Consider the following 13996-nt stretch of genomic DNA (forward strand, 5'->3'; position numbering starts at 1 on the left):
AAAGTGCAATCCTGTCTGCAAAGCGTCCGCGATGAGACGCGCCTGCTTCAGATACAGCTCTCGACATGCTGCATGATCCCGAAAGCAGAGATAGACTTGTTTCTGAGGTAGGACGGCAGCGTAGGACGGCCGAGACAATAAGAGTCGAGCTGCGTGGGATAAATGGGTCTTGGCCGATAGCGGTGGTCGAAAATGAGACCGGCCGGATAGACGAGCGGTGCCGGATGTCCCCGCTTTTGACGCTATTTCGTCCTAGGCACCCGTCGGGCTGGATACGGGAGGTCCGTGCTCGTGAATGGACTGTCCATCAAGGAAAAACGTGCCAGGCCCGGCGTTGTTCTCGCGCGCTCTCGCGTTTTGTACAGAGCATCGCGAGGTGGTACCGCGTAGCACGTTGTTGAGTCGTGTGAAAGTGGCTCTCCCATCTCCCTATCTCTCCTTGATCTGCGGCTGGGAAGAAAGGACCCTGAGAACCCTGAAAACGAGGCGGATTGAATATTTGACGGATAACCTATGCCGTGCCCAGGCACAGAGCACCTGGACGCACAAGTCCGATTCATTTCCAAAAACAACGGGACACCTTCTCTGATTAATTGACCGATTACGCTTGGCTGTCGTGGATAGCGGGCTCGACGGCGGGATTCAAGATTGCATATTTCGACTTTCTTCGAGGCGAGCTTCTCGCGAGCTATCCGTACCTTAGCGAGGACTTCGCGACCGAGTGGCGTACTGTTGTGCGGCAGTGGCTTTTCCTCGGTGGTCCACTGCGCCCGGCGACGATCAGAGACAAGTCGCAATCTTGATAAGTTGCCTCCCAGCCCACACCGCAGACTCATCTTGCCATCCCGCGAATTCCATCTCCCCGTCCCCGTGCCCCCAAATTTGGCCGGTGCGGGTTGGTTTCACATTTTGAAAAGGCACGTCGTTCAGACGATCGCGTTGCCGCCGAGCATCCCATTCCTTGGACCTGGGAAATTTTGGGGGCTTGCCATCGCTCCTTGAGTCCTCCCACGGGCGCGGGATTCGTCTGACCGTGCCTTTTTTGATGTCCGCCTGGTGTCCTGTCATCTGAAACCGGTCGCATGGCATGATGACATTTGACGTTGACGTTCGCCAGCCACACCGAACGCTCCGGCCGCCTGGAGTCGTACCTGTCGTCGGTTGTTGTGCCGACGTTGATGTCTCTCGTGCTCGTTCTCGGTACTGCGGCTGGCAGCATGTAGTGTGTATTCTGCTTGTTCAAAGTTGACCTTCTAGTATTCGAAGCCAGCGACCCTGTCGGTGTACACAAAAAGCCGTGGACAAATGAAGGGTCTCCCAAGACCCCCTCCTCGTATCCGTATAAAACGGGGCTGACATGGCCTGGGCATGAGCCTCTGCTTCATATATCTCACTCCCCCTAACAGAAAAGTCTATTCAGAGACACGAGGGGTGATAGTGACGGCCTTTCGCAATGAAAAGCACACAGCTGTTGAAATTGTCAATCAATGGCGCGGGATAAGCCGTCGCCGGATGGTCGGTGACCGAGAGAAAGAAGGAGAAGGAAGAAGAGAGCGGTCAAATTGGAGCAAAATTGAGGCAATCTTGGAGAAATCGAAGTCGCCCTGGGCGCCCCCGTTTCGCCAGATATTGGAAGCGGCTTGAAACGACCCTTATTTTCGGACTTGACCGGGCTCTGAGTTTCTCGACGGGGCCAGGAGCCTCAGATTCGAAAAGAAATGCTGACATGGAAGAAGAAGGAATAATGAAGGCGCAATCGGGTGGGGGATTCATCAGTATCAAATCAATCGGTGATCGCCCATGAGAGAGAGAGAGAATCGAAGGCGAACGGGATTCCACGCTTCCAAGAGCGCCCGAAGTTGGCGCTAGTGCGGGCACTGCGGGCAGGTCCTGGTCTGCACTCTGCAGCAGCAGGCAAGGGGGATCATGGACGGCCAGGGAGTCGCCGAGCCAGTCAGAATGACAGGAAGCTGGCCGCGACATCCATCCAATTGCCGCTGGGGTTGGCACTAACACCATGACGGCCGGTAGAAGGAAGGAGGATACGCGGCATACGGCGCAGGAAGATTTCTGACCAGGGAGTTCGAACGGGAGTCTGCGGTAGAGATTCGTGATTTCACCTGGATAACATGACGCTATCACCCATGGGTGATAGTCCACAGTATCTCAAGCCATTATCCACCGCCAGTGGACTGGTATCGAGGTTTGCACGGACGATTCGTGTCGTGATTTAGCAGGTATTTTGGAGGCTGAATGCTGTGCTCGAAGTTGTGTACGGATTGACGGAGTACGAATACTTTGTGGACGCGGCACTGCCAAGCTACGAAGCTAGTGTGCTGTGCTCGTAGTACGCAGCTGAGTCTTGCATATCATCGACCTGTAGCGTAGCAACAACCCACGTCGCTGGCGCGGCATTCTGCGGTGCCGGCATAGCAATGGCAGGTCATGCTTGGACGGCCGATGGATTTGCTTCCATAGTGGATGCGGAAGACTGTGGAAATAATCGGCCTGAGTGGGAATTGGAGACGCCGCCGACATGCGAGCGCTAGCATCGTGGGCTGCTTGGCTGCGTACGGCGCTGTGAGGCGTACATTTGTGGAGGACATTGGAGCGCCCCCGGGCCATATCCAGGAGATGCTCTCATGGAGTAATGCAAAGAATCATGGAATGTCAACGAGGGCGGCATCATCATCCTTCCTTGTTGGCGGCCGTACATTTGTGGATGTTATGTACCTACCTTGAGGCCCATGGCACCATGATCCACTAGACGTACTATGAAAACGTGCATAATGGTGGGCGACAGTGGGTGTTCGCGCATGTTTCCATCTTTCAACATGCAGTAGTGTCCAGGACGGCAGCTTCAGAGAAATAACATCAAAATTAATCAAAGTCCGGGAGAGGCAGAGGCAGAGGCAGAATAACCTACAAACGAAACACTGCTGAGTGAGCCCCATGTTCCCTTTCAGCTGCTATGCCAACCAGATATCCATGTCCATCTGAAAAGCGAACGAGCGGGATTTAGAAACTGAAAGAGAGAGATAGGGACTACCATGTCGGCTCCTCGGGCATTTCCTTTGTACAAACCCCAAAACCAATCACCACCAATAAACGACACCAACAGCTGCAAGTTCAGAGCTTCTTACCCAAACACTGCTAGCGATTGCTGGCCACGTTGTGTGAGCTGGTCTCGGTCAGCTCAGCATCAACAACATAATAGTACTTTACGAAGAACGCCAGCGCCAGGAACCCCGCGTAGGTCTCATTGGGCGACGCTTTCGGGACAAAAACAGGATGTGCATCGATAACATCATAGCTGCATCAAGCCTGGCTGCTCTCTGCTGGCACTGGATACCATACCCAGCTTACCTCCCCCCCCATGCAGCCATGCTCGTCGCCAAACCCACTGCCACCTTGCCCTTGCCATGCCGTGCCAGACCCTGCACCCTGCACTTACACCTACCTGCACTCTCTAGGTTGCTTGTGTGGTTCTCCACTTCCCCCAAAAACGCTGGGTGTATCCTGTTATCCCTTTTGCTGCTTTTCTGCGCTGTGAACACCATCTTGATCCCATCATTCCCATGCCTTGCTGTCCAACCTCCTTACCTCAACTTCCTTTGCCTTTCACATCTACCTCTACCTTTCTCTTTGCCTCTCCTCGACTTCTCACCTTACCTATTCCTTAACCTTCTCGGCTGGTCCTACAATCGTCACACCCAATAACAAATAACCTTCTGGACAAACCTCCCCCCGAAGACGCCTGGTGATCTGATCTGATCTCATTGTCACCATCACCCAACTCAGCCCGACCCGCCGCTTGTCTCTCCAACTCCGTCTCGCAACAGCACGAGGTCTTAGTCTCGGTCTCATTCTCTCCCACGCCTCGAACCGACTGACGTTCGCACCCACCCGTCCAATCATCCGAATTTACGCATCAGACGCCCCTCCGTTGCTACCCTCCTTCACGCATATTCCCTTGTCTTCCAAGCAAGCTACCTACCTCGTCGGACCTCGCTGCACTCCGGCCCTCTCCAAACGGCTGTTCCTTGCTCACCTCCATCCACTCAGGTACAAGTCTTGACGGATAAGATAGACACTGAGAGACCCTTATTACCACCCCTCCGCCATCCACACTTCCTTCTGTATCATACTTTTATCGCCCCCTCCTCTCTTGTTGATACCTTTGATATCGTACCTTACTTGAACCTTGCCTTCTACCTCACTTGTCTTCCTCCGCCTTGCGCTTCGTTTGTCTCGACGACGGAGACATCGCCAGTTCCCTCCCGCCCACCCTTGGCCCCGAGTTGTAAAACCACGCGAACATTCCAATCGACCTCGACGACCTGCGTACCCGACGTCGTTGCATGGCCAGATAATTCTATACTCGACCTAGACGGCCTCGTAGGCCTGGCCAGGCCGAGACGCTTCGCAGCGATAAACGGTGGAATTAAACGGACTTGGACCATCGATTACTGCACGTCCAATCTGTCGACCATGGACACTGTCGCTAGCCGACAGTCAGTGCTGCCCACTATTCAGACCACACATCATGGAGACTCGAAGAGCCCGAGCAAGTCGGAGATGCGCAGCGTATCGACGCCGTCACTGGGAGGAAAGCGACGCAGTTTCTTAGCAAAGACCTTCGGGAAGGTCAGCAATAGAGCTTCTTCATCCGACCTTCGCGCATTGTCTACCATGTCCGAGTCTTCCAAGGCCTCGAACAGCTCGAGCAGCTCAAACGCTCAAAGCCGTCGAGTACTTCACAAGAATAACGGCTCCGGCGGCTCAAACTCCTCCTCGATTTTCTATCGCCTCAACCGCCGCGCATCTAAAGATTCTACTGCGAGCTCTCACATGTCGGAGGATACACCCACTCACCTTAGCCCTCACCTGCCGCCTAATCCTATCAGGATCCTAAAGCACGGGGCGCTCAAAACCGATGCGCGATTATGGAAGTCTCGTGCCGAGTATATCGTCTTGACTGAAGGGCACCTCATCAAGTTCAGTAGCGTCGAGGCTGCGAGAGCCAACTTCAACGAGTTGGCGCCGCCGTCGGGCCGCCTCAAGAGATCATCGACTTCGTCGACATTGAGCCAGGATGGTGCTTCTGCAGACGGGCGCGTTGAGATTCCGTTGTGCAGAATTGTCAACATCTTCAATGAGGAGGGTGTAAGTCCTCACTTCGGGCTCGATGTGTGGTGGTCAGAAACTTCACCAATGGTGTCATGGGCATGCACGAAGCTCTTTTTTGGCCTACCTGCCGAGCGGGAAGATTGGATGACGGAGATTCGCCGCGCTGTCCGTGACTCTGTCGGCTCGACTGTTGTGCCCAAAGGAATCGTCGCTCCCAACGTCGAGACCGCCATTCACAAGATCGTTGCCGCCGAAGAACCTTCCTGTCGCGGCTTGCCCCTGGACATCTTTCCGGTCGTTCAGCGCACCACTCTTCTTGGCTCCAAAGCCGACAACCCTGAGACCTCCAAGAAGTTCCGTGACGGTTCATCTCATTATCTGCTGCTGGGCCAAAACAAGTGCTATTTTGTTCGGGTTGCGAGAACCTCAGTGTACAAGGCACCCCAAGACATTGAGATCAACACCGTAGTATTTGGTCTGACGAGTTTGGTACGCTTGAAAGCCACAATGAGCCACCATGAAGAACGATTCGTTCTCGGTTTTCGGTATGTGCCGGTGTGTTCAGCCCCATGTGAGTGTAACTACTAACACGCATGCCAGTTTACCCTGCGAAGCCGAAAAGCGCTTGGAGCTGGCCAGCCGCTGGTACAGAGAGATTGTCATGACATTCATGAAGGCAGATCGCGCAGTAAAACCTGCCTGGCCACAGCACATGCAAAGTGACATTTTCGACATCAGAGGCCTTACCGCCCAACTTCTACTGCCCTCAGGCCAGGACTTTGGCGGTCTCAAGCGGACCATGGAAGCCTACTGTGCGACATTTCGATGCCCGCCTCCCGAGTGGACAGTCAACTGGAAGTGTGAACGCCGAGAGCACTGCCCTGAATTCCGACTTCTTCCCTCAAAGGAACCGACTGGGTACACTGCTCTTCAACTGCTGGCCGTCTTCAAGTCTCTTCGGTACAACGATTACTTCAAGGCTCTTTCCTTCCGCGACGTCGACCTCGCACCTCTTTGCGGTGTGACGGACCATCCAGGGTTTGAAGAGTCTGTGGCAGATGTTTCTCGAGATGGTAAGCGTCTACGCACTCGCCGGAAGACCCGCGGGCTAACAACGACAGGTTTGGTCATCGATGGAGTGCACAAGGACATCATCAAGGCAGCGCCACTATTGTCGCAGGAGATTCACGCAGTTGCCTTCACTTCTGGCTCGATACGCAAGATCGATCTCACCAATGTCCTCGCGTCCCAGAATATCATCGGAGTATCGCGTACACGAGCTGGTTCGAAGAAGGAGCCCGAGGTTGTTCGTCCGATTCTGCTGCTCATGAGGACTGGCAACAGCCACTGTGATACTCTTTTGGTGGGAGGGAATCCTCTCACGGCGGCTGAGGTCACTGATCTTGGTAAGAATATCGTACCGATAATTTTGACGCAAAGCTGACCGCGACCCAGTGGACGTTCTGCACATTCCCGACCTTCTGAGAGAACTCGACATCTCGCGTTGCAATCTAGATGAAAGGAGCCTGGAGGAGATTTGGGACGCACTTCCTTCCCAGGGATACAGGATGGAAGCGCTGAACACTTCACGCAACATCGGCCACGTTGATCACATGGTTGTGAAGAGCAATCTGGCTCACTTTGCCTGCCTTAGAAAGCTCAGCATCGCGGGCAACTGCCTAAGCCAGTACATGGATCCCATTTTCTACGACGAGACAATCATGAGCTGGGGACTCGAAGAACTTGATCTCTCAAACATCAACGTAAGGCGTCATTTCTTCATTGGCACTCACATGCTAATCCATCCCAGCTGAACAACGCCACTCTGGAAATTCTCGCAGACTACTTGACCGCTCCCGAATCCGCTTATTTGCGCAGACTCGACCTCAACGGATGTGGCATGTCAGGCGCCCAAATCGCTCACCTGTTTCGCAGCATGGGCCAAGGCAGAGAGATCGTTTGCTCTATCAATGGGAACTACATCGAAAACGGCATGGAGGATTTGGCGTCCGCCATTGCCTACAATTTCGGTCCCACGTCGCTGTTCATGGACATGATTGAATTCCGCAATGAGGAGAACTACATCAAGATCATCAAGGCGCTCGCCCTCAACCGAACCATCCGCCTGCTTAGCCTTGTTGGGACCTCGACGCCGGGACAGGTTAGCGAGGAAGCTTGTCTTGCAGTCTCGGACTTCTTCGCCAGCAACGAGTCCATACAGTACCTCGACTTCTCTGGGTTCTCGGCCAAGCTTGATGAGGGCCAGCTCGGACTTGGTTTCTCTCGCTCACTCTCGGGTCTCGCCAGTAACAAGACGCTGCTGCATCTTCGGATCCGGAATCAAAAGCTGAACATGAACATCGGAGACCTGGCAGAGGCTATTCACATGAACCAGACTCTTCGAACGCTCGACGTCCAGGAGAACAGCTTCAACCTTTCGAACCTGTCTCACATGGTCAGGAGTCTGGAGCAGAACACTTCCATCCAAGAGTTCTGCCCCTTTTCCAAGACTGAGCTTAACAGAGTCATCAAGTCCAGCGTCCAGAACGTGGGCATGCCTACCAGCCAACCGTCGGTTAAGGCCCGACGCGCCTCCAAGGTGCTTTCGAAGGCTACGTTCGAGAACTTTGCCATGGAGATGGACAAGAACAATGCTTTGATGCAGAACCTGAAAGAGGAATGGACGAGCAAGACGGCGCAGATCGACAGGATTCTCGAGAGAAACCGCACTCTGGCATACGAGGTCGACATGGCACGCTTGCAGTGGGAGATACCGGCAGACCCTGACGCGGAATGGATTGCATACGATCTTAGCATCATCTTTGGCGGCCTCGCAGCCAAGGCTATCAAGAAGAAGCGTCCAACTCCCATGGAGACACCAGGCTTCCGCGGAAGCATGCTTGCGGCCGGATACCGAGGCAGCATGATGTTCGGTACCAGCACCCCGCCCATGGAGCAGTGGGAAGACTACGGACTCAAGGCTGCGCCTCACCATGTGTCGTCGGAAGAAGTGCTGGACAGTCCGGCGACCGAACACGCCAGCGGCTCCTCCGCCTTGCCGACGCCTCCCGAGTGGGCGCCTAGCGAAAGCCCGGCAAAGGAGTACGCGATGTCCTCGAGTGTCCCGAGCACACACAGTGATCCTCGCATACTGGAGGAGTCACTCGGCGACTTCGACCTGGAGGTCCTGAAGCGCATGATCTCGCACGGATTCAACCTGGACGAACCGACGCAAGCGCAACCCCAAGCCGTCGGCGGGAAAGCGGGTGCCTCCGTGTCCACCACGAGACTCAACTGAAGAAAGTAAAACGAATTTCAAAAACGATGCACAAAAAAACATGAAAGAAACGTAAGAAAGGAACGAAAAAACGAAACGGGGAGACGCGTATCAAACATAACTTCTTTTTTCCCCGCTGGAAAACCAACTTATTAGACACTGAGCGACGGCAACCGATCTTTTTGTTTTGTTTTTTAATCTGTCTATGGATCTCATCGTTACGGCGTTATTGGAGGACAAACTCATTCGCGGGATTGATACCCAGACTCGCAAGAACTACTAGTATTGGATGCGTTGGTAAACACATTATTTGGCGTTTTTTTGGGTCACTCGTTAGGTTACCATGGACTCGAGAGAAAGGGGCATGTGTGTAGGATACTGTGAATCATATCTTGGTATTTTGGAAAGTATTTAGGTTCTCACTTATGATACATAATTCGTGAGATACTTTGTTCGTAACGGCTTGTACGGTGAAAGGTTTAGGTGGCCGTGACACTGAGAAGTCTTCTATCGTGCCTGCCCAGGCCGAGGAATAACTAAATTAAAGGACTGAAGGACCGTAATGGCAGGTACTGATATGTCAGACTTGTTTCTCTGCCTTCTTTTCTCAGCTGCCAGCCTCTTTCCTCAGTCCGTTTACCCACAACCTATCACATGAACAGGCTGCAGCAAGTCTTGGCCATGCCGGCCACAACGCGCATTCATGCACCTCATTGGCCACCAACTTGGTATCACTAGAAAGAGCAATCGACTGAGGAGTTCTGCAGAAATGGCAGGTGCCATAAGCGCATTGCTCTCTTTGAGCACACGCGCCCCCGCATCGTCGCAATCATCGCGTTCATCCTCATCCCCAAGAACCACCAGTCAGCCATCGCTTCGAAAACCGCAGTCTCTTTTCGTTCCCAGATAATGATGGAGGGTATTAGAAGGCTTCGTGACAAAGTAGCTGGCCGGCAAAATAAGCCCGACGAGCAGACACAGGAAGACTACGGCCTATTTCTCCTCCACCCAGAACCTGGGTCAGCCGCAATCGACATCGAGTAAGACCCCGCCATAGGTTCCCACGATTGACCCAATCGCTAACAGCTCCCCTAATCAGTATCGTTGCCGTCCACGGTTTGGGCGGTCACTGGAAGGATACATGGACCGACGATGCCGCAAGCAAGCTGTGGCTGCGGGACTTCGTCCCTGCGCAGTTTCCCGCCACTGCATGTAGAATATGGTCCTTCGGATACAACTCACGCTCGCTGAGTAACTCAGTGGAGGACATTGACGATGCGGCAACGTCTTTGATCAACTCTCTGCACGAAGAGCGCCAACTCACCGGATCGGGCACGAAACCGATCATCTTCATCGCTCACAGTCTGGGCGGCATCGTTGTCAAGCGCGTAAGTTTCAGAAACCAAACGACTCTTCCTTCTGTCAACTCGTCCCCTAACTGTAGAAACTCAGGCTTTGATTCTGGCAAACGAACGTTCGGATTACTGGAAAGATGTTCGCGACAGCGCTTTCGGGGCGCTTTTCCTCGGTGTCCCCCATCGCGGAGCAGACAAGGCATACTGGGCAGCCTTGGCTGTGACGCTGGTCGAAGTGGCGACTTTCGGTCTCGCTGGCAACAAGAAATTTGTCAAGGCGCTGAAGCGCAACTCCTCCGAGTTTTCAAAGATATCAACAGCCTTCATCCAGCCAGGTTCCAAGTTGAAGATGATACGGTCGTTCTACGAGACGGTTCGAATGGGCAACGATGTCGTAAGTGGTTCATTGATCTTTGGGGCTCATTCGAGTTCAATTTCTGACAGAAGACCAGATTGTTGACAAGGACTCGGCCACAATTGGGACCAATAATGAGCTTTCCGTTGCAATACAAGGTGCGGACCACCGACACATGTGCAAGTTCGACTCGGACGAGAGTCAGAAGTACAGACCAGTGCGGAATGCTTTGACAGGTATGGTTACCAAGGCTACAGAGCCAGACTTATCTAGTATGTAATGTACAACACCGATCAGTCACGGAAACCTCGATAGGTTCCTGGGCAAGTCCTTTTTGACAATGTTGGGAGCTGATGTTGAGCACAGCTGTGAGAAAGCAGGCCGATGCATACATCCGTCGTCTGTCAGCGTACAGAACGCCTCGTTCTTTGGTAGAGACATGCGAAACCCAGTGGATTCTCAACATGACGACGGTCAAAGAATGGGAGAGAATGCCTGATTATGCAATCTTGCACGTGGAGTACGACGAGCCTTTGAACTGGCAGGCCTCCATTTCAACAGCACTTTCAAAGCAGCTTAAACCCTCAATTGTTTTGAATGTTTGTTTGAGGGATTTGAAGGCTTTGGAAGCTGAGCAATGGAACTTGTCCCTGCCGCGAACTCTGACTGCGCAACTATTTGCGGAATGCAGTGATTGCATGGAGTCGATGAATGAGCTGATCAACGACATCAGGCCGGACGAATTCTTTTATATGAAGAATCTAGGGGGTCAACTCGACTCATCCTGGGAGAACTCATACTGCTCTAAATCTCCTGGTGCGTCCTGGCAGCAGCAGTGGATCCTTCTTGGGTGTGCGTTGCGCCATATGCTCAATGGGCAATTGCTTATCACTATAACGGGATTGGAGACGGAGGACTATCAGTTCCTAGATGAGGGTTTGAGGTTTCTGTTCCCAGGCTTCTATTTGAAGCATCATGTGATCAGACACAGGCTTTTAATAGTTGGGAAACCCAGATCCGAGCCCCTTCAAAAGAGGTCCGACGTCGCTGGTAAGCACATCATTATGAATATCAGTTCTGAATTGGGAGGTATGTGGATTGAAAGCTATGATCAAAAGATTCTTTCCTGACGAATTTTTGACAGAATGTTTGTCAAGTCTTCATTTTCCAGAGCTTCAAAGTCGACGCAACAAAGTGAAGCAGGCAGAGACGGGGACGACCCAGTGGATTTGGAATCATCCAGCTTATAAAGACTGGCTCAGTCGCAATTCAAGCCTTCTCTGGGTTCACGGAAAGCCGGGGAGTGGAAAGTCGACTCTCGCGGCAACTCTCCGGTGTTCTCTGTCAACGCAATCACACAACATTTTGCTGGCCGATTTCTTCTACAGCGCTCGTGGTGGGACTACCGGAACAAGCCATGCGTATATGCTGCGGTCAATTCTTTACCAGCTTCTACAACAAGACTCGCGGCTTTACTCGGCGTACCAATCCAAGTTCCGCCAGGTTCGCGGTCGCGAGTCTTTCACGTGGAGATATGAGGACCTCGCAGACATTTTGTTGAATCTTCAAGGTCTGGGACACGTGTACGATAGCAAGGGAACAACATTTCTCTTCATTCTCGACGGGCTTGACGAGTCTGATGAGGCCTCAAAGAAAGAGTCACTTCGGGTGTTTCCCAAGTTATGCCATCTAGGTGGCAAGAACATTTTCAAGATCATCGCACTCAGCCGTCCCGAGCTCCCTATTAAGAGGGCTATCACACCAGATTATTCTATCGACATGAAGAATGAAAACTACAACGACATCGAGATGATTATTCAAAAGAAGATGGGCCCGATTTGGCGACGTGTTCAGGGCGTGGACGATTTGTCTAGCACCAAGTTTCACCAAACCACTATCAATGGAGAAGATGACAGACTTGACTTTGTTCGACAGCATCTTCTGAAGCACGCGGACGGAGTCATACTATGGGTAGCTCTAGTCCTGCAGAAACTTGACGACATATCCGAGTCCGCCTCGTGTACCGTAGCACACATCAACCAGGCCCTTACCAAGATGCCAACGAGTCTGAAAGGCTTCTATCACGAGATGTTCAAACGAGTCGAGGCAAAACCCACCGTCGAGCGACAAAGAGCCGAGTACATAATTTCATGGCTTCTTTTAGCTAGGACAACGCTCAGGGTTTGCGAGATGCGAGACGTAATGGCCATGTCTTATTGGAAAGAGTCGTCAACACCTACTGATGCGCAGCAATACCTCGATCTCAACCGCATTTTCTCATTTGGGGACGCATGGAACCAGACCAGATGGGCCCTACATGAGGAGTGCTGTGGATTCATGGAAATCGTGCCTAAGGATGGCATACCCATTAACAAGCTACTGAACGAACGACCCATCGACTCGCAAGACACAGTCCAGCTGATTCATCAGACTGCGCGGGAGTTCCTTTTAAGTACGGGCTCGTACTCGACCTCGCCCGAAACCTCCTTCGGTCTGGACAACATCTGCTCGACATGCGTCGATTACTTGTCTCTGGTGTTCGACAAGCCACTGACTCACGGCGAAGATGACTGCTCTCTGGAGAGCGTAGTTCTACATTTGGCGGACAGGCCCCTTCTTGGCTACATACTCAGCGTTTTTCCGGCTGTGTTCAACGAATATTGCGCCGGAGGGGGCCGGCTGGCTTCGTCTCTGCGCCAGAAGATCGCTGCATTTGCAGATAATGCCGAACAAAATCGATGGGTCTCAGTCACTTGGTGGCTCTTCAGGCCATGGATTCAAAAAGTCTTACCGCAGGCTTCGTACGAATATGAAGATAAATGCCCGAAGTCTCTCGAAAATGCGCTCCAAGCCAGACAAATGCAGAACCCACAATATCTCAAGCAGCTGGTTCTGTCTCACAATCGAGGTGAAGACTCGACAGCGGCGGTGCCACCCTCCAGACCGGGCTCGACAGAACAGGCTCGCCAGGGCCAGCAATTCCGTGTCCCCAAGATGAGGAGACCTGATCCGTACTCATCTCCTCCTCCTTATCATTTCTGGCTCCATTGCATTGAACAATATTGGCTTGGCGGGATTATTCATACATGCTTGCTTATATATGGGATGTACGCTGCCAGAAGACTGAGCTGCAGCATTGCTCTCGACGTGTTGGTTAAGGCGAGCTCAGACTCATCAGGTGAACCGAGCAAGATTATGAACGACTTGGCAAAGAAGCTTCGAGAAGGAGACATCAATATGACAGACAACGGTCCGTCATGTTGCATCCACCTTCTTCCCTATATGGCTCTACATGAAGTAACGGTAGCAAGTGACAGTCGTTTTCCTAGTAGAGACTGGATCGAGGATTTTGAAATATGGTCTCCCACGTGGACACTTCTTCAACAGACTGGGTTGCTGAGGCCTACGGATGGCTTGGACGCTGGCACGCATGTTCAGGGGCCATATTACAAGATCAACTCCATATATCCCCACCTAGAAATCCAGGAGGAGGATTAGACTGGGAAATGGGCAGCTGGGGCGCCAGCAATATGCTCAAGCGTCCAGTGTCAGTATACTACTACAGCCACTTCCAGTGAAGAGGAATAGACACAAAAGTTACGTAGATGTAACTCTCGAGCATAAGTATGCGCCATCGCTCATGTCCTGCTCACCGTTTCCGAAAACCGTCTGTTTATGCTCCTGTGGATACTTGAGATCGAACATGATCAAAAGACACAACTGGCGAGAATGACGTGAAGATGTTGCGGTATTTGAGCCCGCGTGGTACATTCATAGCATGATATTACACATCTGTACGTGAATACACTGGCAGTCATAAACCTTTGCCAACCCTCAGCATCCATCGCACAACGCCGACGACACCTGAACCGCCCCTAA

General features: G+C 52.4%; 2 protein-coding genes across 2 annotated transcripts; both read left to right on the forward strand.

Annotated features, from left to right (window-relative positions):
- Positions 1-4491: 4491 nt before the first annotated feature.
- Positions 4492-8428, forward strand: CkaCkLH20_05023 (leucine rich repeat protein; the record flags this gene model as incomplete). Its single annotated transcript, XM_038887742.1, has 5 exons — positions 4492-5675; positions 5731-6203; positions 6252-6536; positions 6586-6893; positions 6941-8428. 5 exons carry the CDS (start codon positions 4492-4494, stop codon positions 8426-8428), a joined length of 3738 nt encoding a protein of 1245 aa, XP_038746784.1.
- An 888-nt stretch (positions 8429-9316) lies between these two features.
- CkaCkLH20_05024 (uncharacterized protein) lies at positions 9317-13125 on the forward strand (the record flags this gene model as incomplete). The annotated part of the gene is made up of 6 exons (XM_038887743.1): positions 9317-9447; positions 9507-9795; positions 9860-10156; positions 10215-10324; positions 11506-12918; positions 13032-13125. 6 exons carry the CDS (start codon positions 9317-9319, stop codon positions 13123-13125), a joined length of 2334 nt encoding a protein of 777 aa, XP_038746785.1.
- Positions 13126-13996: the final 871 nt, after the last annotated feature.

This window comes from Colletotrichum karsti (assembly GCF_011947395.1).
Source record: "Colletotrichum karsti strain CkLH20 chromosome Unknown Scaffold14, whole genome shotgun sequence".
NCBI lineage: Eukaryota > Fungi > Ascomycota > Sordariomycetes > Glomerellales > Glomerellaceae > Colletotrichum > Colletotrichum karsti.